This window comes from Panthera pardus, unplaced genomic scaffold (assembly GCF_024362965.1).
Source record: "Panthera pardus isolate Hobbes unplaced genomic scaffold, ASM2436296v1 HiC_scaffold_24, whole genome shotgun sequence".
Classification (NCBI taxonomy): Eukaryota; Metazoa; Chordata; class Mammalia; order Carnivora; family Felidae; genus Panthera; species Panthera pardus.
In genome coordinates this window covers 139,273,119-139,296,773 of record NW_026526810.1, presented here as the reverse complement: position 1 = coordinate 139,296,773, position 23,655 = coordinate 139,273,119, and the positions used below count along the sequence as shown (strand labels likewise).

At 41.5% G+C, this 23,655-nt stretch overlaps 3 gene segments (V, D, J or C); all 3 read left to right on the top strand.

Annotated features, from left to right (window-relative positions):
* The first annotated feature begins 1,017 nt into the window (after positions 1–1,017).
* Positions 1,018–4,319, top strand: LOC128772859 (immunoglobulin heavy variable 3-74-like). The segment is given in 3 exon segments: positions 1,018–1,063; positions 1,163–1,510; positions 4,138–4,319. Coding segments are annotated over 3 exon segments (576 nt in total).
* Positions 4,320–10,004: 5,685 nt separating this feature from the next.
* On the top strand, positions 10,005–10,449 carry LOC128773086 (immunoglobulin heavy variable 1-69-2-like). The segment is given in 2 exon segments: positions 10,005–10,056; positions 10,136–10,449. Coding segments are annotated over 2 exon segments (366 nt in total).
* Positions 10,450–22,197: 11,748 nt separating this feature from the next.
* LOC128772858 (immunoglobulin heavy variable 3-74-like) overlaps positions 22,198–23,655 on the top strand; it is a gene marked incomplete at its 3' end in the record, with an annotated part of 37,042 nt that continues 35,584 nt past the window's right edge. Inside the window, 1 exon segment of the V gene segment in view lies at positions 22,198–22,307. Within this exon segment, the coding sequence occupies positions 22,262–22,307 (46 nt within the window).

Genomic DNA, 23,655 nt, shown 5'->3' with positions numbered 1-23,655 from the left:
ATAGTAGTGCCGACCTTGACAGAGACCAAGCTCGGGGATAAATCAATTCATATACAGACCTGTGCCTCACCAGTACACGGGCCACCATTTAAAATAGATGCAAGTGATTTTCAAACAGAGGAGACTGACTCATTCAAGTGATCTAAATTTAATATACTTGAGCAGCTCCTCTCTCCTTTTATTTTCCTTAAGGTTTTCCTTTGATGCCCATGAAGAGAGACCATGAGTAAAGACCCTTGTGGTTGTCGAAACCCCACAGCATCTTCATCAACTCCACGACTTTCTCTCAAGGATTCTCAGTATATACACGTTCCTGTGAGAGAAAAGAGTAGTTTCTACTCTTCACTGCTTTTTTTCTCCATCCAGTTCAGGAAGCCAGAGACAAACAGTGGGCAGGCACACTGAGTCAAGTCTTACAAAACGGTCAGCCAGGGGTCCATTCTACTGAAGTAGTTAAGGAATCATCCACTGGATCCACCTGTCTCTGCACCTGCCTCTCCACAGAACATGAGGCCCAGACCTTCCTCACACTCAGCTGGACATGAAGTCAACTGTATGGGAGCAGATTAGGAACTCAGTTTAGTGGGTTATTTCACCGCACTTTTCCATAGTAGCTACACGATGTTGCACTCCCATCAAGTGAATTCTAGGATTGCCTGTTCTCCACATCCTCAGCAACACTTGAGATGTTCTGGTTGTGTTTGCCTTATTTTATAATAGCCTTGCTTCCGTTGTGAGGTGATATCTCAGTGGATCGGGGGTGGAATTCTCTGATGTTTAGTGCATCTCTGCATCATCTCTGATGATTAGAAGTGAATCCCTAAACCTGCCATTCACTTTTAAAGAAGCAAATCTAAGTCTGCAGTGTGATATATATGTAAGAGGACATGCAAATAGGGCCTTCTCTGTGCTGATAAAACCAGCCCATCCCGACCGTGCAGCTGGGAGAGGAGCCCCAGCTCCAGGCATCCCAGGTGTTCCCATTCTGTGATCAGGACAGAACACAGACACCTCACCATGGAGTATGTGCTTGGCTTGGTTTTCCTTGTTGCTTTTTTAAAAGGTAATTCACGGTGAACGAGGGACACTGAGTCTGTGAATGGATATGAGCGAAACAGTGGATGTGTGACAGTTTCCTGACCAAGATGTCTTGTGTCTGCAGGTGTCCAGTGTAACGTGCAGCTGGTGGAGGCTGGGGGAGACCTGGTGAAGCCTGGGGGGTCCCTGAGACTCACCTGTGTGGCCTCTGGATTCACCTTCAGTAGCTATGGAATGCAGTGGGTCCGCCAGGCTCCAGGAAAGGGGCTGCAGTGGGTCGCATATATTAGATATGACGGAAGGAGCACAAGCTATGCAGACTCGGTGAAGGGCCGATTCACCATCTCCAGACACAACGCCAAGAATACGCTGTATCTGCAGATGAACCTGAGGGCCGAAGACATGGCCACATATTACTGTGCAAGAGATTGGGTGAGGGGACCTCGCTGGGAGCCCACACACAAACCTCCCTGCAGGAGGGAATCAGCACCACCAGGGGGCGCACACTAGGCACAATTCTGCTTTGTGTTGCCAGGAGCAGGTGCAGATGGAGGTTACAGGCAGGTTTCCTGTCAGGGTCTGGGGCCTCCTGTCCACACAGCAGTTTCCCCAGGGAGCCTCTCTGGACACGGGATTCTGTGCTTACCTATTAACTCTCTGAATTAGATACCTGTTGTCATAGGAAAACTGCACTAACATGCACAAAAGACACAGATGTTTCCATTGCTTACTCCTGTCCCTCAACATGAGTGAATTACAGATTTCCTGAGGCACAACAGCTGAACCATTAGAGGTGTCCCACATGCACTCCCTGTGCAGCCAAGACCACAGGATCCCACAGCTCCCCATTATCCTCACCCAGCCCTTGTCCAATCAAACAACGTGACACTCCCTCCTGGCACTTGCTACTCAGGACGTTAAATGAGCTACAACTTTATTCAATTCCTCTAAAGAAGAGATAAATCATCTCCATGTATCAGTCTGGATTCTCCTGAGGAAGAGAACCCAAAGCACATTGTTTTCCATGACCAAAGAGGTTGGGAAGTCCCATGATATACTGTCACAAGCTGGAGACCCAGGAAAACCAGTGGTGTAATATGTCTGATTCTGAACTAGGGTCTAGTCTCAGAACGTAGAGATCTGATGATATAACTCTCATAACAAGGGCCAGAGGGGACCACTGTTCCAGTTCAAACAAGCACATGGGAAGTAAAAATGAGGGAATTCTTCCTCCCTCTGCATCAGATTCTATTCACAACCTTAATGGAATGCATGATGCCCAGACAGAAACCATGGAAGGAAATGCCAGTCTCTTCTGGAAACACATCACAGACATCCACAGAAACAGTGGTGAATCTGGGCACCCATGACTCATTCCAGATAACCCATAAAGTTAATCATGACAAGTCAACTTCCTGTAAACGTGGAGCTCAAAGCCTGAAGACTTGAATTTAAATTAAAAATAAAACAAGAAAATTAAATACATACATATATGAACTATTGGGACTACCTGAAAATAGCACACTTCTGCACAGTGAGGGAAACAATCAACAAAACTAAAAGGCAACCTATGGAATGGAAGAAGATATTTGTAAATGACATATCCTCAGGGTTAGTATTCAAACTATGCAAATGCTTTTAAATTATTTCCACATTATCAGTAGAGAGTGTGTCCATGCAGTTCAGCATACTGTCATGTGAGAAGTAAAATTCGTGTCTTCCACTTTTGTTTTGTGTTAGGATCTCACTGAACATGAGACCAACACTCTTCACAAAATTTGAACCATACAGTACAGTACTGTTAATGACAGGGGTAATGTTGTGGAGACCCCTCTAGAACTTAATCATCTTGCATAACAGAAAATCATAGCCCTTGAGATCTACTCCTCATTGCCACATCCTGCCAGCCCCTGACAACTGCCATTCCACTCTCCATTTTATTGTTATCAAATCCCAAATTCAGCTGAGTATTTCTGGAAAGGTCAATGTTCAAAGTTTTAGTTTTGGTAGGAAAAGAAGTTGAGCTTTATTTAGGAGACCAGCCACCCGGAGCTAAGGCAGACTCTTCTCCAAAAGCCAACTCTGAGGGTTTCTGCCCAACCCAGAGGATTTTAAAGGACTAGACGGTACTTAAACAAGGGAGTTCCATGGTGGATACCATTTTCGGTCATGTGCAGCCTCCATGGTGCAAGCTGCCAAAGTAACCTCAACTCCCCTGCATCTATCTCCACCTGAGGAGAGAAACTCACAGGCATGGGAGAAGACTGCCAGAGGCCAAGAAAGAACCAGAATAAGGGATTAGAGGGGAAATCCCCTGGGGCTCACACATGTTCAGCAGTACTTTCTGTTCTCACCAGATGGCATAAGAAAAAACTAAAATACAACCTTGTCCTTCACCAGTCATGACACAGAATACTGGGAAATGTTCCCTCAGTTAACTCAGAGGAAGCTTCAAACCAAAAACCAAAAGGATCAAATGGCCTGCAAACTAATAGCCAACCAGAATAAGACATGTAACATTACAAAGCGATGTTTTTCAATACGTACAAAGGTAAATTTGACAGTCTACCTCCATATCCCATGGAAGTAGGAAGCATTGGTCTCCATAATGAGGAAAATCAGTCATCCAGAGAAAGTGACCCAGCAGTACCACAGGACATGGAATTGGTAGGGAAGTTCAGTGTGTTATAATTGCATATCCCGTATCCAAGTAGAAGGAGAAAAGATGGAATGTGTTGAATAGAGCCGTGTTTCTGGGTCCAAGTCCCTACCCATGTCCATGTGAGCACTGTTGACCATGGCCCACCTGACTCTCCCACATCCACCCCAGGTGAACTGATGAGCAGGGTCACCCAATGCCACACCCTGTGACTGTTACCTAACCCCACAGGTGGCCCCGAGGTGTAGGGTGCTGGCCACCTGGTACAGCCCTCTGTTGTGTCTGATGGTCTAGACCTGGTTTTGCTGACGATCCTCCATTTATCCATTCTCACTGGCAGATGTCCCTGAGCAGGGGCATGAGGCTGGCAGAGGACCAGGTCACCCTGAGGGCACCCCTCTTGCTGTTTGCGCTCTGGGCATTGCTGGCTCCTGTTCAAGGTTCTCAAGGTCGTCCCTCATGGCGCTACATCTCTTCTGAGGTGGTAATTCCCAAGAAGGAGTTGCACCACGGCAAGGGCGTTCAGATGCCTGGCTGGCTGTCCTATAGCCTGCATTTTGGGGGCAAGAGCCATGTTATCCACATAGGCACAAGAAACTCTTTTGGTCCAGACATTTGCTGATGATGACTCAGGATGATCAGGGAGCCTTGCAGATGGACTACCCCTTCATCCCTCCAGACTGTTACTACCTCGGCTACCTGGAGGAGATTCCTCTTTCCATGGTCACCATGGACACGTGCTATGGGGGCCTTGAAGGTATCATGAAGTTAGATGACCTTGCCTATGAAATCAGACCCCTCAGCCATTCCCAATGGTTTGAACACGTTGTTTCTCAGATAGTGGCAGACACCAATGCAACGGGACCTACTTATAACCTGGGATATGAGGAGGATAGGAACCCCCTGTTCTCTCAAGCAAATATCAGTGAAGCCCCCAGGATCTCTAGTAAGTTGTATTCATCCCATCATGGGATTTTGAAAGGACTTGTTCTCGGTTCCAAAACAATGTTTAGTGTGTTCAACAACGTGTCAAAATGTGCCCAATTCCTCACAAGGCTTATTAGTTTGACTGACTCAATGCTTCAAGGGATTGATGTAAGGCACTATATTTGATGTAAGGCCCTCTTGCACTGTTGGTGGGAATGCAAACTGGTGCATCCTTCCTGGAAACTAGTGTGGATGTTCCTAAAAAATTGAAAATAGGTCTACCCTATGACCCAGCAATAGCACTGCTAGGAATTTACCCAAAGGATACAGGAGTGCTGATGCATAGGGGTACTTGTACCCCAATGTTTATAGCACCACTTTGAACAATAGCCAAATTATGGAAAGAGTCTAAATGTCCTTCAACTAATGAATGGATAAAGGAATTGTGGTATCTATTCAAAATGGAATACTACCTGACATTGAGAAAGAATGAAATGTGGCCTTTTGTAGCAACATGGATGGATCTGGAGAGTGTTGTGCTGAGTGAAATTAGTCATATGGAGAAAGACAGATACCGTATGTTTTCACTCTTATTTGGATCCTGAGAAACTTGACAGAAGACCATGGGAAGGGGAGAAAAAAAAGTTATAGGGAGGGAGTCAAACCATAACAGACTCTTAATAACTGAATAAACTGAGGGTTGATGGGGGTGGGAGGGTGGGGAGGGTTGGAGATGGGTATTGAGGAGGGCGCCTGTTGGGATGATCATTGGGTGTTGTATAGAAACCTATTTGACAATCAATTTCATGTTTACAAAATAATCTTATTTAATTGTCATTACTATGTTTTTTTAGTTGTATGTAAATTTTTTCAAATTCCATTTTATTTCCATCATTTTACTTTAGTCTACTACAGTATATTCACTTTTTCAAATTATCAAATTATTTCTTTTTTTTCTTTTCTTTATCTTTATTCTCTTTTTCATTTCTTTACTTTTTTCTTAAATACAGAACAAAAAATTCATAATTTTTATTAAAAATATTTTTATTTAATTTTTTCTACTGTATACTTTACTTTTGTCTATATTATTTTCAAATTCTATTTTACTCCCATCTACCCATTTTACTCTACATCAGTGTATTCATTTTTTCAAATTCTCAAATGATTTACTTTGCCCCCTTTTTTTTCCCTAATCTGTCAAACCACTTTCAACACCGAAACAAAACACACCTAGGATCAAGCATTAACTATTAGATTTGTGTGTGTGTGTGTTTAATTTTTAATTTTAATATTTTTGTAATTTTATTTGTTTTATCTCAATATTTCTACTTCATTAATTCCTTTTCTCTCTTCAAAATGACAAAACAAAGGAATTCACCCCAAAAGAAAGACCACGAAGAAACGACAGCCAGGAATTTAACCAACACAGGTACAAGCAAGATGTCTGAACCAGAATTTAGAATCACGATAATAAGAACACTATATGGAGTCAAAAATAGATTAGAATCCCTCCTGAAGAGTTAAGAGAAGTAAGAAAAAAAATAGCCATAATGAAATTAAAAATGCTATACCTGAACTGCAATCACGGATGGATGCAGCTGTGGTAAGGATGGATGAGGCAGAACAGAGAATCAGCGATACAGAGGAGAAACTAATAGGAAATAATGAAGCAGAAAAAAAAGAGGGAGATTAAGGCAAAAGGGCATGAATTAAGAATTAGAGAAACCAGTGACTCATTAAAAAGGAACATCAGAATCATAGGAGTCCCAGAAGAGGAAGAAAGAGAAATAGGGGTAGAAGGGTTATGTGAGCCAATCATAGCGGAAAACTTTCCTAACCTGGGCAAAGACACAGACATCAAAATCCAGGAAGCACAGAGGACCCCCATTAGATGCAACAAAAACTGGCCAGCAACAAGGCATATCATAGTCAAATGCACAAAATACTCAGGCAAGGAGAGAATCATGAAAGCAGAAAGGAAAAAAAAGTCCCTAACATACAAGGGAAGACAGATCAGGTTTGCAGCACACCTATCCACAGAATCTCAGCAGGCCAGAAAGGAGTGGCGGAGTCTATTCAGTGTGCTGAATCAGAAAAGTATGCAGACAAGAATTCTTTATCCAGGAAGGCTGTCATTCAAAATATAAGGTGAGATAAAAGTTTCCCAGACAAACAAAAATTAAAAGAGTTTTTGACCACTAAACCAGCCCTGCAAAAAATTTTAAGGGGGACTCTCTGAGGGGACAAAAGATGAAAAAAAAATATATATATATACAAATATATATATATATATATATGTATATATATATACATATATATATACATATATATATGTATATATATATATATACATCAAAAGCAAGAAAGATGAGAAACGACCAGAGCACACCATCAGAAACTCCAGATCTACAAGCATCATCATGGCAATAAACTCACATCTTTCAGTACTCACTCTAAACCTCAGTGGACTCAATGCCCCAATCAAAAGACATAGGGTAACGGAATGGATAAGAAAACAAGATCCATCTATATGCTGTTCACAAGAGACCCACTTTAGACCTGAAGACACCTTCAGATTGAACATAAGGGGATGGAGAACCATCTATCATGCTAATGGTCAACAAAAGAAAGCCCGAGTAGCCATACTTATATCAGACAATCTAGACTTAAAAATACTGTATCAAGAGATGCAGAAGGGCATTATATCATGATCAAGGGGTCTATAGATGAAGAAGACCCAATAGTTGTAAACATTTATGTGCCAAATGGGAGAGCACACAAATATATAAATCAATTAATCACAAACATAAAGAAACTCACCGATAGTAATACCATAATATTAGGAGACTTCAACACCCCACTCACAGCAATGGACAGATCATCTCAACAAAAAATTGACAAGGAAAGAATGGCTTTGAATGACACACTGGACCAGATGGACTTAACAGATATATTCAGAATATTTCATCCTAAAGCAGCAGAATATGCATTCTTCTCCAGCGCACATGGAACGTTCTCCAGAATAGACCATATACTGGGACACAAATCAGCCCTAAGTAAGTACAAAAAGATTGAGATCATACTGTGCATATTTTCAGAACACAATGCTGTGAAACTCAAAATCAACCACAAGAAGAAATTTCGAAAAGTAAAAAATACTTGGAGACTAAAGAACATCCTACTAAAGAATGAATGGGCTAACCAAGCAGTTAAGAGGAAGTTAAAAAATATATGGAAGTCAATTAAAATGATAACACCACAACCCAAAACCTGTGGGACGCAGCAAAGGTGGTCATAAGATGAAAGTATATAGCATTCCAGGCCTTCCTAAAGAAGGAAGAAAGATCTCAGATACACAACCTAACCTTACACCTTAAGGAGCTGGAAAAAGAACAGCAAATAGAACCCAAAACCAGCAGAAGACAGGAAATAATAAAGATTACAAAAGAAATTAATGCTATCGAAACCAAAAAAACAGTAGACCAAATCAATAAAACCGGAAGCAGGTTCTTTGAAAAATGAACAAAATTGATAAACCACTAGCCAGTTTGATCCAAAAGAAAAAGGAAAGGATGCAAATAAGTAAAATCAAGAATGACAGAGGAAAGATCACAACCAACACAACAGAAATAAAAACGATAGTAAGAGAATATTATGAGCAATTATATGCCAATAAAATGGGCAATCTGGAAGAAATGGGCAAATTATAGAAACATATACACTACCAAACGGAAACAAGAAGAAATATAAAAATTTGAACAGACCCATAACCAGTAAGGAAACAGTATTAGTAAACAAAAATCTGTCAAAAACAAGACTCCAGGGCCAGATGGCTTTCCAGGGGATTCTACCAAACATTTAAGGAAGAGTTAATACCTACTGTCTTGAAGCTGTTCCAAAATATAGAAATGTAAGGAAAACTTCCATACTCTTTCTGAAGCCAGAATTACCTTGATTCCAAAAGTAGACAGAGACCACACTAAAAAGGAGAACTATAGACCAATTTCCCTGACGAACATGGATGCAAAAATCCTCAACAAGATATTAGCCTACCACATACTACAATACATTAAAAAAATTATTCACCACGACCAAGTGGGATTTATACCTGGGATGCAGGGCTGGTTCAATATCTGCAAAGCAATTAACGTGATTCATCACATCAATAAAAGAAAGGACAAGAACCACATGATCCTCTCCATAGATGCAGAGAAAGCATTAGACAAAATACGGCATCCTTTCTTGATAAAAACCCTCAAGAAAGTAGGGATAGAAGGAGCATACCTCGAGATCATAAAAGCCATATATGAAGGACCCAACACTAATATCATCCTCAATGGGGAAAAACTGAGAGCTTCAATGTGCTTAGTGTTACTACAGTAGTGAAGAACTAAGGTTTCTCTGCACAGCATTCTGGGGCCTGAATTCCTTTTTCTGGTGCTAAGGACATTTCTCCCCTCCTGGTACAAAAAGGGTGTATTTCACATAGGAGATTTATATTCTGTTTAGGGAACAAAGGATGGTCAGTGCGTCTCTGCACTGACTGTTTCTCAAGCATGTTTCATTCCAGCGGCATATTTGGGGTGGCATATTCTGCTCCCCTCCACCATGTAATGCTGGAGTAGAGACACTGGAATAAATGTCCTGTGAGTCTTGACAGGAACCTCCCTGCAGGACTGGGCCTAGACTGCAGGGAGCTTTCAGTACTACCCAGCACCAGGCTGCCCCCCCCAGGTGAGTAGGAGCACAAGGGGTGAGGAAGGCTTTCCTGTCGGAAGCCAGTGTTTCCTTTTCCAGAAAGCAATCTAAAATATGAGTAGGATGAGGGATGCTAAAGGGTGTTTAAATATCCTGTTCCATCAGAGCATTTAATGAACTCAGGCAGTGAGAATACACTTGACGCTGCTACTCCAGGGCTTTTAGGTATCTTCATCTTAGAGATGGAAGCCAGGACGCATTTATTACCCCATTTTGTGCAGCAGTTCGGAGACACGCTTCTCCAGGAATAAGACGTTCAGATATCAGAGCCAACAACAGGTTCAGGTGGTCTCTGCCTCATTCAATACTGGTCCACAATGGGGAGAATTTCCTGTAAGGTCTTATCAATCAGTGGCAGGAGCTCAGTCTGCACACAGTTCAGGAACCTGGCCAAGGACCCATGTCCTCAAACAAGGATTAGACTGGTGCTCTCTGAGTCACAATGTACACGGTCTCTGGGACCGTCTCCAGATGGTTCTGGTCCTGTGTATGAAATACTCTGTCTCATGACTAGGCAAATAGTCCTAAGAGCACTAGGTTAAGTATGGGTGTGTCTGTGCCCTGAGAGCATCACCGTACAATGCCATCCTCTACCGGATACCCTGAGACACATCCCCTCACAATGGACTGGAGCTGGAGAATCCTCTACCTGGTGGCAGTGGCGACAGCTAAGGGTCAGCCAAGTCCCTGGACACAGGAGAGGACCAGGACCAGTCAACACTGATTTCATCCACTCTTGTCCCCTCTCTACAGGTGTGCACTCCCAGGTTTTGCTGGTGCAGTCTGGGGCTGAATTGAGGAAGCCTGGGGCATCAGTGAAGATCTTCTGCAAAGTATCTGGATACAGCTTCACTGATTACTATATTCACTGGGTGCGACAGGCTCCTGCACAAGGGCTTGAGAGGATGGGAAGCATTGACCCTGAAGATGATTCTACAAGCTATGCACAGAAGTTCCAGAGCAGACTCACTCTGACAGCAGACACATCCACAAACACAGCCTACATGGAGCTAAGCAGTCAGAGGTCTGCAGACACGGCCATGTATTACTGTCCAAGGACACAGTGAGGGGTTTTCAGTGTGAGCCCAGACACAAACCGCCCTGTAGAAGAAGATCAGGACCGCCAGGGGGTGCACACTATGCACCATTCTGTTTGTGTTCCCAGGAGCAGGTGCAGGTAGGGGTTGTTGGAAGGTTTTGTGCCATGGCCTGGGGCTTCCTCTCCATACAGCAGTTTCCCCCAGGAAGCCTCTCTGGACACATGATTCTGTGCTTACCTACTCGGGTCTGGTTTACAAAGTTTGTTTTACCAGGAACACTATACTTACATGAACAAGAGATAGAGTCTCTTACAATTGCTTACCCTTGTACTAATTATCAATGGTTTACACGTATCCTGATGCACATCAACTGAACATTTACAGGAGTCCCAGGTGCGCTCACTTTGCATCTAGGACCACAGGATCCCATAGCTCCTCGTTATCCTCACCCTGCTCTTGTCCCAGTCAAACACCATGACACTTCATTCATGTCACCTAGGTTCTCAGAACTTTATATGTGTTACAGTTTTCTTCAAATACTTGAAACTACAAGAGAAAAAGCATGTACATGTATTAGTCAGGATAATCCTGAGGAACAGAACACATAGCACATTGGCTTACATGACTAAATAGGCTGAGAAGTCCCATGATATACTATCACATGCTGGATACCCAGTAAAGTCAAAGGTGTAATTCTCATCTGATTCCAAACTAGTGTCAAGTCTGAGAATGTGGGGATCTGATGGTTTAACTTTCACTCCAAGGGCAAGAGGAAGCCAATGTTACAGCTCAAGCAGGCACACAAGAATAAAAACGAGAGAATCTGCTTCACTTTTATTTTTATTCTATTCATAACCGTAATGGATTGGGTGATGCCCACTTACCAAGACACCAAAACGCAAGAACACAGTGCACACAGCACTCACCGCAAACCCTTCCTGAAGCGCCAGTCTCCGTACAGCATATGAACTCTTCTTAATGTAGCCATGACTCTCAGAAGCAGAAAACATAACAGGTTTTCTAAAACACAGAAGAAGACAGAGACCTAGACAATATGAGAATATGGAGGAATTCATCCCCAAAGAGAGAACAAGAAAGGATCATATCCAGGGATCTAATCAAAACAGATATAAGGAATAGGCCTACAACAGAACTGAAAACAACAATAGTAAGGATAATGGATGGGCTTGAGAACAGCATAGAAGACATCAAGGATATGCATACCACAGATATAAAAGACATAAAAAATTGGTCAACGGTGAAATTTAAAAATTCTATGAAAGAGACATGATGCTTACTGCACATAATAATGGGTGGAAACAGCAGAGGAATGACTAAGTGATATAGAAGATAAAATTATGGAAAATAAGGAATCAGAAAAGAGAGGGTAAACTAACTTCTTGGGTTATGGATGTAGACTTAGAGAACTCAGCCACTCTGTACAGTGTAGTAAAATTCCTTTCTGAGGAGTCCCAAAAGAAGAGAGGGAAAAAGGGACAGAAGGTTTATCTGTGCAAATTGTAGCTGAAAGTTGCCTTAACCCAAGGAAGGAAATGAACATCCAAATCCAGAAGGCACAGAGAACTCCTATCAAAATCAACAAAAGTAGGCCATTACCAAGAGAAATCAGAAAATTGACATAATATAGAGATAAAGGAAAAATCCTAAAAGCAGCAAGAGAAAAGAAGTCCCTAAGAAGGGAAGGCAAATAAGGTTAGTTCCCTTCACAGAAACTTACCAAGAGAGAAGGGAGTGTCATCATACATTCAATGTGCTGAATGGGAAAAAAATGGGCAGGGAAGAATACTTTATCCAGGAAGTTTGTCATTGAGAAGAAGGAGAGATAAAGAGCTTCCCAGACAAACAAAATCTAAAGGAGTCTGTGACCCCTAATCCAACCCTGCAAGAAATACTAAAGGGGACTCTTTGAGTGGGAAAGGAAGACCAAAAGCAACAAACATTAGAAAGGAATAGAATAAATCTCCAGAAAAAAAATTACTTTACAGAAACATTGTGATAACACAATTACACTAATATCATATCTTTCAGTAATCACTGTGAATGTAAATGAACTAAAAAGTCCAGTCAAAAGGCACAGAGTATCAGAATGGATTAAAAAAACAAGATCCATGTATATTCTGCCTGTAAAAGACTCCTTTGAGACCTAGAGATACGTGTTGATTGGAAGTGAGGGGTTGCAGAACAATTTATCATGCTACTGGACATAAAAAGAAAGCTGTAGTACCATATTCATGTCAGGCAACCTGGATTTAAAATACAAAGCCTGCAAAAAGAGATGAAGAAGGGCATTATATCATAAAGTGGTCTATCCAACAAGAAGCACTAACAACTGTAAATATTTATGACCACATATTGGGGCACTGAAATATGTAAAGCAATTAATGACATAAAAAAACTCATTGATAATAATACACTAGGAGTAGGGGACTTTCACTTGTAAGTAGGGGACACCCCACTTACAACAATGAACAGATAGTGTAAGAAGAAAATCAAGAAGGAAACAATGGCTTTGAATGACACAGGTGCAGATGGACTTAACAGATATATTCAAAACATTCCATCTTAAAGCAGCAGAATACATTCTTGTCGAGTGCACATGGAACATTCTCCAGAATAGATCACACACTGGGTCATAAATCAGCCCCTACAAGTACAAAAAGATTGAGACTATGGCATGCATATTTTCAGATCAGAACACTATGAAACTTGGAGTCGACCACAAGGAAAAATTTGGAAACACCACTAATAGTTGGAGTAAAAGACCATTGAAGAATAAAGCGGTTGACCAGGAAATTAAAGAAGAAATAAAAATACATGGAAGCAAATGAAAATGTTAGCGTTGACGGTCCAAATCCTGTGGGATGCAGCAAAAGCAGGTTTAAGATGGAAGTAGATAGCAGTACAGGCCTAACACGATAAAAATAAAATTTTAAACACACAAACACTTTACACCTAAAGAAGCTAGAAAAGGAAGAGCAAATGAAGCCTAAAGTCAGACGAGGAGGGTAAACAATCATAGAGTACCTATAAATGGCATAGAAAGAAACAAAAACAGTAGAAGAAATCTACAAAACTTTTAGGTTGCTTTCTGAAAGAATGAATAAAATTGAACTTCCTGGACCAGATTATTCAAACAGAAAAGAAAAAGGACCCAAAGAGACAAAATCATGAATTTCATGGGACAGATCACAACCAACACCAGAAATACAATCAATTATAAGAGAATATTATGAAAAACTATATACCAACCAATTAGGCCATCTGGAAGAAATGAATAAATTCCCAGAAACATGTAAACTACCAAAATTTCAACAGGAAGAATTAGAAAAGGATAATTACAGACCAATTGCCCAGGTGAACATGGATGCAAAAATTATCAACAACATACTTACAAATTGAATCCAACAGTACATTAAAAGAATCATTTACCAGGATGAAGTCGGATTTATTCCTGGGGTCAAGGATGGATCAATATTAACAATCAATCAAAGTTATACACCATATCAATAATAGGAGAAGATCCAAATGATCCTTTCAAAAAATGCAGAGAAGCATTTGATAAACTACACTATCTTTTCTTGATAAAAACCATCGAGCAAGTAAAGATAGATGGAAAATTCTTCAACGACATAAAGGCCATATACAAAACACGCACTGTTAACATCATCCTCAATGGGGAAACACTGAGTGCTCTCCACATATGGTCAGGAACATGACAGGGATATCCACTGTCACTAATTTTGTTCAACGTAGTACTAGAAGGCTTAGTCTCTGCAATCAAACAATGAAAAGAAATAAAAGGCATAGACATTTGAAAGGAGTAAGTCAAACTTTCACTCTTTGCAGATTACATGATACTCTATGTGGAAAATCCAAAAGATTCCACCAAAAGACTTCTAGGGTGGAGACAAAACTCAGAAAAGTTGTAGGATACAAAGACAACATCAAGTTATTGGCACTATATACATACACCAAAAATGAAGCAGAAAAGAGAGACATTAAGGAATCAGACCCATTTACAATTGCACCAAAAATCATAACATACCTAGGAATAAACCTAACCAAACATGTTAGAGATCTGTATGCTAAAAACTATAGAAAGCATATGAAGCAAATTACACAAGACACAAAGGAAGAGCATTCCATGGTCATGGATTGGGAAACAAATATTGTTAAAATATCAATACTACCCAAAGCAATCTACACATTCAATGTGATCCTTACCAAAATAACACCAACATTCTTCACAGAAAAAGAACAAAGAATTTTAAAATTTGTATAAAAGCAGAAAACACCGAATTGGCAGAGCAATGTTGAAAAAGAAATCCAAACCTGGAGGCATCACAATTCTAGACTTCAAGCTGTATTACGAAGCTGTAATCATCAAGAAAGTATGGTACTGGCACAAAAATAGACGCATTCATGAATGGGACAGAATAGAGAACCAGATTTGCTGAACAGTCTGTTCAGCAAATGGTGCTGGGAAAACTGGATAGTAACATGCAGAAGAATGAATCTGGCACACTTTCCTACAGCAAACACAAAAATATATTCAAAATGGATGAAAAACCTAAATGTAAGACCAAAAAGCATCAACAACTATAAGAGAAAACAGACAGAAACCTCTTTGACCTCGACCTCGGCAACTTCTTAATACACACGCCTCTAGAGGCAAGGAAAACAAAAGCAAAAAATGAACTATTGGGACCTCATCAACATAAAAAGCTTCTGCACAGTGGAGGAAACAGTCAACAACACTAAGTGGCAACTGACAGAGGAGTGAAGATATTTGAAAATGACATACATGGTAAGAGTTAGTATCCAAAATCTATAAGAACTTAACAAACACAGAAGAACAAATAAATATCCAGTGAATGGTCAAAAGACATGAGCAGACACTTTTCCAAAGAAAACATCTGGATGGCTAAGAGACACATGAAAAGATGCTCAACATCACTCATCATTGGGGAAAATCAATTCAAAATCATTGTAAGATACCACCTCACACATGTCAGAATGGCTAAAATGAACAATTCAGGAAACAACAGATATGGGCAAGGATGTGGAGACAGAGGAACCTTCCTATATTCTTGGTGGAAATGCAAAGTGGTGTGACCACACTGGAGAAGAGTTTAAAAAGTTAAAATAGAATTACCTTATGTCCCACCAATTTCTCTACAAGGTATTTACACAAAGGACACAAAAATTCTGATTCAAATAGCTAAACGGGTGATGGAGATTGTGTAGGTCACTTGTGATGCGCACTGGGTGTTAATGTATGTGATGAATCACTAAATTTTATTCCCAAAACTAAAACTACACTACATGTTAACTAACAAAGATGTAAATAAATAAAATCTTCATATATTAAAAAACAGGGGGAAAAAAGGAAGGGGACAAATGTTGTTACAAATGGCCATAACCAATGGGATCTAGGGCAGTGAGTCTAACAACTTGCATTTACCCATTTTATCCCTAACTGGTAGTGGACATTAATTAAAAAACATACTCAGGATTCCCAATGTTGGTGCCACGTGAGTGGGAATTCAACCCCAGCTGCCCATCCCTGCTTCTCTGTGACCACATCTCATGGGCAGTCTGTCTAGACAGCTGGCATCTATGTACTGCCTGTGTGTAGACGTCCTTGCTCCTGGACCAGGCTCATTCACCCAGGTCTGCTGGGTACTCAGAAAGCACAGACTAGTGTCACCCGGCATTCCTTGTACTTCACATTCCTCTCTAGGGAACAAGCTCAGCCTTGAGGATGCATGGTTACCATGTGCTGTTCCACTGGTCTACACCACCTGACACCACCCATGTATTCCAGTACTTGCTTCTGAAGGGAATCTCCAAACAGATGACAATTTCACTAGTGATTTACACCAAAAAATTATTGGGTCCAAGTGAGGGCACAATATTGGATTTTAGCTGCATGTTAAGGGGAACTTTGCTTTCATTCTTAGAAGACAGAGAAGAGGTTTATACCAGAGACAAGGTCAGAAGGACGGATCCTCCCAGAACCAGCAGTGGACCATCGCCTTACTGAGAGAGGGTACATTTCACATACAATAGAAGCTGTGAATGTATAACATCTGGAGGGAGTGACCTCAGAGGGTGGAGGGGCCACAGGGTGGCCAGGACACCTCTTTACCCTCAGGTGAGGGACCTCCCGAGTCATGTCACTTGTCCACAATACAGTCAGCTTTGCGGGTGGCTATGGTTCTGTTCTTACATCCCAGAGCCCAGTTTGTAGGGCTACCCCCAAACTCCACTGGCTAGTGTCCAACAACGTCCAATCAAGGCTGCAGAAAACAGGATGCATGTCAGCCCCACAAGTCCTCTCTCAATGGCAATGACTCCTTTATGTGACTTTCCTTGCTGTTATCTGTCTTTCTTCATGTTTCTTTCCTTACTGTTTCTCTTCACCTCAGAGCATTTTGGGGACATCCATGCATATCCACCTGGGTTCAGTTAGACACTCAGATCCAGAGGGAGACTTGAACTTCATGCAAGAAAGTGTCTGTGCCTGGTGATGAGGGGTTTCATCCCACAATTCTCAAGGTATTCCCTCCCACAGATGTGCTGTCTTCAGGACCCACTCATCTTCAGTTCCGAGACGGACACTTGGTGACTGCCCATCTGTGTCCTGAACGCCATCCCCAGACTCATACACATGGCAGTAATATCAATGTGTCAAAATTAATCTCATGTGACAAGTCCCTTTGGCCACATAAGTTATTCTACACAGGTTCAAGAATGACATAGATGACCACAGTCCACACTGATGTCAGGGAAAGTTCACCTCCATCCCACATGACACTCACATTACCACACCCCCAAATCCTGCAACATGTCAAATCATTACATATTAAGTCAAGTCCAAAACGTTCCTAAATTTCATTACCTCTAAAACCCCAAATCTAACCATGTAGCTTGGGTAGGGTGAGACCGTGGTGCCTTCCATCCTGGGGTGAAACCCTCTCCATCAGCCGACCTGCATTTCTAGAAAACCATTCATGTTCTTCTGAATGCTTCTGCATGGTAACCATAACATAACAGGTACTGACATTCCTATCCCAGAAGAAATACAGTGTAATTTAGAAGTGCATCACCAACAAGAAACAATTTGATTATCAATCTGGGGAAACCCGTTACGTTCAAAGACAGAATGCTCTGAATCTCAGACTCCAACGTGTCTCTGGGATTGACACTTCCTTTTTTCTTAAAGGTGGTACATGTCTGAAGCTGAGCACATTTATCCCAGTTTCATGAAGGTAGAATTTCTGAGCCCAAAAATCTTTCTTTTGTTCTCTCTATTATCAAATGAAAAGTTCTCCTGACTCTTGCCAGCTGATAAGGATAACTATTCAAGATTGTTCCTCACCAATGATTAAAGGAAATATAACTGTATATTTATAGGCAAGAAGCAGAGTGAAGGGTTCAAAGATGGAAAATATGTAGGAGGAGACATCCTGTGAACAGAAGGGTCTGCAGTGCTCATGATGGAAAGGTCTCACCCTTGCCTGTTGCATAAATGGGGAGGGGAATAAAGGAGTCACTGTATCTCTGCAGGGGTCTGTGAAACAACAGGAGCACGGGGACCACCGGGGGGCAATCACAACCACCAGGGGTAACTCAGAGACCACGGAGATCATGATCCAGGACAAGAGATTGGTTGAGGACTGGTCTCCTCGGAAGGGCTTTCAGATCCAGGCTCTGCACACTTCCTCTGACATGAACACAGCAAAGAGTTTGTAAAAGCTGTGGAAACACACAAGTGTCCTCCCTGTTTAAATAAACCATGATAAGGGGAATACACAATTTTCCCAGGGTCAGACACTGGGATAAATACATCTTTGATCATTCTCACATTAACAAGAGTTTAGAAGAATAATGATCTCCATTTCATAGATGAAGAAATATTTTTAATTAACATCATCCTTCCTGTTCTCAGGTGTTTTGCCTTCAACATATTTTAATAAAATTCAACCATTTTAACGTTATTGAGGCTTTCTTTTTTTAATGTTTATTTATTGTTATGGGAGGGAGAGACAGACTACGAGCGGGCAAGGGGAAGAGAGAGAGAGGAGACACAGTATCAGAATATCAAGCAGTCTCCAGGCTCTGAGCTGTCAGCACAGAGCCCGACACAAGGCTCAGACTCATAAACTGTGAGACCATGACCTGAGTCAAAATCGGACACTTAACCAACTGAGCCACCCAGAGGCTCCATATTGAGGGTTTCCATTGATGTCCACATAGGGTTCATGTGTAAATGACCCCTTGTGTTTGTAGAAAAACCCTGGCATCTCCATCAGCTCTGTGAGTCTCTGTCGAGGCTTCTCACTCTCTCCAATTTGTGACAGAATAGACCTGGCTTCCACCCATCACTCTCCTGGGACTTCTAGAAAGTCAGGAACCTGCAAACCTCACTGGGATGTCCAGCCTTGTCCTGCATGTGGTTCAGGAGGCCGGTGGGTCCCCTGATGGGGAGCACAGGTTCAGATACTGGGACTACTCGCACCTCATACGTGATCTTGGACATTCACACACTCTGTCTCTGCCGCAGTGTATCTGTTAACCTGTACAATGGTGGTATACTGATTCTTACCTCAAGTGTTTGGGTTCATATGTGAAAATAAGGATTATCATGGGTACTTATAATCACTGCAGCAAAATCACAAATTAATAAATCACAATGTCCTGAAAGATATTGTGACACCAAACACTGCCCCATCCCTTACACCTGCCAAAGGTCACTGGGTTCTTGAGGATTCTGTTGCAAAATTTGCTATATTGTCAAAGGACATCTGTATGCTGATTAAACCCTCCCATCCCTGAAACTGTAGCTGGGTGAAGAGCCCCAGCCCCTAAGTGTTCACATTCAGTGATCAGAACAGAACACAGACATCTCACCATGGAGTTTGGGTTCACTTTGGTTTTCCGTGGTTCTATTTTAAACAGTAATTCCTGATGAACAAGAAACACTGACTATGATAGTGGATATGAGTGAGAGAAACAGTGGGTGTGTGACATTTTCCTGACTTGTATCTGTAGTTGTCTTGTGTGACTTAGAGCTGTTCCAGTCAGGGGGAGACCTGATGATGCCTGGCAGGGGAGGGGGTCCCTGAGAATCTCCTGTGCAGTCTCTAGATTCACCTTCAGTAGCTAATTGATGAGGTGGGTCTGCTAGACTCCAGGGAAGGGGCTGAATGGGAGTCTACATATCTGTATGGTATAAGATAAGGACCAAATGTCATTATTTTACTCACTGGAATTCAAAACCATTTGTGAAAGAGGCCATTTTTTCCCTAATTTTAATTCTATGAAATCTCATGGAGGATTTGCTGACTGCATCCAGACACATTTCACTCTGGTCTCTGTAATCTGCTCCACTGGTCTGTGTGTCTGACTCTGTGCCAGCAGCACAGTGTTATAGACAATGTACCTCTGCAATATACTTAGAAAGGAGGACGTGTGCTGTCTCCAGGTTTGTTCTTCTTTCTCAGGATTGTTTTCTCACTTCTGTGAGCTTTGTGGTACCATATAAATAAGAATTTCCCAGATACATTCATTGTCATTTTTATTAACTCAACTAATATTAGAAATTATTAGAACAGATAAAAGGAATAAAAAGTGTAATAAAACAAAAAATTAACAAATTGAAATTGATATCTGGAAAGCTAAATGCAATTGAAAAAGCATCTCTACTAGGAAATAGGTAAAACTCAAACAGATACAATCAGAATTAAGGAGGGGACATAACTGATACCAAAGAAGTGAAAAACAATAACAGAAAATGCCTAGATAATTATAGACCCATTATTAGATAACTAAGGGGCAACTAGGCAGTTTCTAGAGTTATACAATGCGCAAGACTGTACATGAAGAAACAGAAAATTAACAGAATTAAAGCAAGTAAGATTGAATCTAAAATCTAATCATACACCGCCCCAAAAGAAAAAAGTCAGCTTGGTAACAGAGGACTTTATCTATGAATTATATCAAAATATAAAAGATATTTAATGACAATATCTCTCAGACTCTTACCAAATACTGAAAACAAAGGAATACGCCCCAACTCATCTACAAGACCAACCTTACTATACTGCAAAATCGAAAGACACCGTAAGAAGGGAAACTAAAGGCCAATATCTCAGATGGACATACATGCAAAACTCCTAGCATAGTGAATGCAACAACACAATGAAAGTGTCATATGTGACAAGGCAGTCACATCTGTGGATCATCTAGATCATCATCTATTGATACTTATAAAACTAGACAAAATTCAACAAATTGTCATTATTAAAAAATCTCAGCAACTGAGGGAAAGAAAGAAATTACCTCCACAAAATCGTGGCCATAGATGAAAAGGCCACACCTGACAGCATATTTAACAGTGAAAAACTGAAGCTTTTCCTGTCACATTAGGAGCCAGGCAAGGATGCTCATTCCCTACATAGGTATTCCACATGGTAACATGAAGACCAGTAAAATATGGCACCCAATGTATGTCATCTTGTCACATGGCTTATTTGGAGGAAAGTCACTAGAGTACAGCTAGTCTAAGCAATCTGTGACCCTTCTTTGTCCCCCTGAGAGCAGGACATAAATCTCTCCTGGGAAACTTCCTTTCCCTCTACCAGAATGGGAGAACCATCCTTACACCAGAAATGGGAACTTTAGCACCAAGAAGGCTGTGCAAACAAGCCTTGTTAATTCCTCACTAATTGACTTGCCCAAACCCAAATCTCTGTCTTGTTAACTCTTCACAAATCCATTTTTTTTTCCTAAAAGGCACAAGGGCCACCTACTTTCTTCATTCTCTGGGTGTCATATTATTAGGAAGCTTGTGCACATGCAAAATGAGATTTATTCTCTTCTGTAGATCTGTCTTATGTCAATTGAATCCTTAGACCATACAAAGAACACAGAAGCAAAGAAGGAAAAAGCTTGCTGCTCCTATAAGTTGCAGATGTACCCATAAAAATTCGGTAAGAAAATGAAATAAAGACATGTAAATCAGTAAGAAGAAAATTATTTGTTTGAGAATCACATGAACTTACATATAGTGAAACCTTAGAATCTCCACAAAAAAAGTATTAGAACTAATAAACTCAGGAAAAGTTCAGGGTACAAATCAACATACAAAAATATGTTGTATTTCCACACACCTAAAACATAGTATATGAAAAAAATAACAAAATCACACAATTGAAAATGGCACAAAATGGAGCATCTGTGTGGCTCAATCCGTTAAGGGCCTACTGTTGATTTTGGCTCAGGTCATGATCTCCTGGTTCCTGAGTTTAATTCTAAGGCAGGGTCTGCAATGATTGTGCAGAGCCTGCTTGGGATTCTCTGTCCCCTTCTCTCTCTCTGATCTCTCTCTCCTTCCCTCTATCTGTCACACAAAAATAAACACACATTAAAATATATGGCACAAAATAAAGTATTTAGGATTAAATTTCACTAAAAAGTAAAATAGTATACCAAACATGATGTGCTGGGAGAAAGACATGTAAAATGGCAAACACAGATGAAAAGATCACTGTGTTCACAGATCAGAATTATTTATACTGTCACAGTCCCTTCTGCAAGAAGTGATCCAGAAGTGCCTCTCAAACACTGGTTTTTAATTTGAAACAAATCTAAGTCTGGAGCCTGATATATAGTCAGAGGATATGCAAATAAGGCCCTCCCTGTGCTGATTAAACCAGTCCAGCTCCAACCCTGCAGCTGGGAGAGGAGCCCCAGCCCCGGGAGTCCCAGGTGTTCCCATTCTGTGATCAGCACAGAACACACACACCTCACCATGGAGTTTGTGCTGGGCTGGGTGTTCCTCGTTGCTCTTTTAAAAGGTAATTCATGGTTAATGAGGGACACTGAGTCTGTGAATGGATATGAGTGAAAGAGTGGATGTGTGACAGTTTCCTGACCAAGATGTCTTGCGTCTGCAGGTGTCCAGTGTGACGAGCAGCTGGTGGAGTCTGGGGGAGACCTGGTGAAGCCTGGCGGGTCCCTGAGACTCACCTGTGTGGCCTCTGGATTCACCTTCAGTAGCTATGGAATGCACTGGGTCCGCCAGGCTCCAGGGAAGGGGCTGCAGTGGGTCGCAAGCATTTATAGTGATGGAAGTAGCACATACTACGCAGACTCCGTGAAGGGCCGATTCACCATCTCCAGAGACAACGCCAAGAACACTCTGTATCTGCAGATGAACAGCCTCAAGACCGAGGACACGGCCACATATTACTGTGCAAGTGACACGGTGAGGGGACCTCACTGGGAGCCCAGACACAAACCTCCCTGCAGGGGGGATCAGCACCACCAGGGGGCGCACACTATGCACAATTCTCCTTTGTGTTCCCAGGAGCAGGTGCAGATGGAGGTTAAAGGAAGCTTTCCTGTCAGGGTCCCACAGGTACAGATTGTTCTCTCTGTGGGAGGGCTTCCTGAACAGGGGAGGCTGGGAACTCCAACTCAAGGGACTAGACAGGGAGCTGATGCCAATATTTCCTCCCACCAATCAGCATGGACAGAATTCAGTGAGCAGCACAGAACCTCCCAGTAGAAGCTAAGCCACTGACACCAAGCTATACCCCCCCCCTTGCCTTCCTCAGGTGCTTCCTTACTAGAGAAAGAGGGCCTGGAAACCAGATCAGCACCGCGCCCCTCCCTCAAAAGACGACATATACCCCCAAAGGCACCAAGTCTACTGACCATATAGTGAGGCATAGCTTCACCTCTAGGGGAAATAGGAATTAGCCTCTTTTAACAGGCAGAACAAACTCACCTGGTTAAAACTCACAACATTGTGGACAATGTCTAAACACTCATCGATGGAGAAAAGGAGAAACTCTGCAGAGGACTTAGCTGAGGGACAGAGCAGCCAATACACAACACCACAGTGCACACAGAATATGCAACAAATGCTTCCTAAAGAGTCAAGCCCTCAACAGCAATTGAACACTTTTCAATAAAGACACTACTCTAGAAGCAGAAAACAAAACAGGATTTTCTAAAACACTTAAGAAAGCAGAGACATAGACATACACCATGATGGAGGAATTCATCCCAAAAGAAAAAACGATAAAAGGTCATTGCCAGGGATATTATTAAAGCACATATAACTAATATGCCTCAAACAGAATTTCTAAAAACTCTCACAAGGAAATAGAATTTTTAACAACTATCATACGGATACTT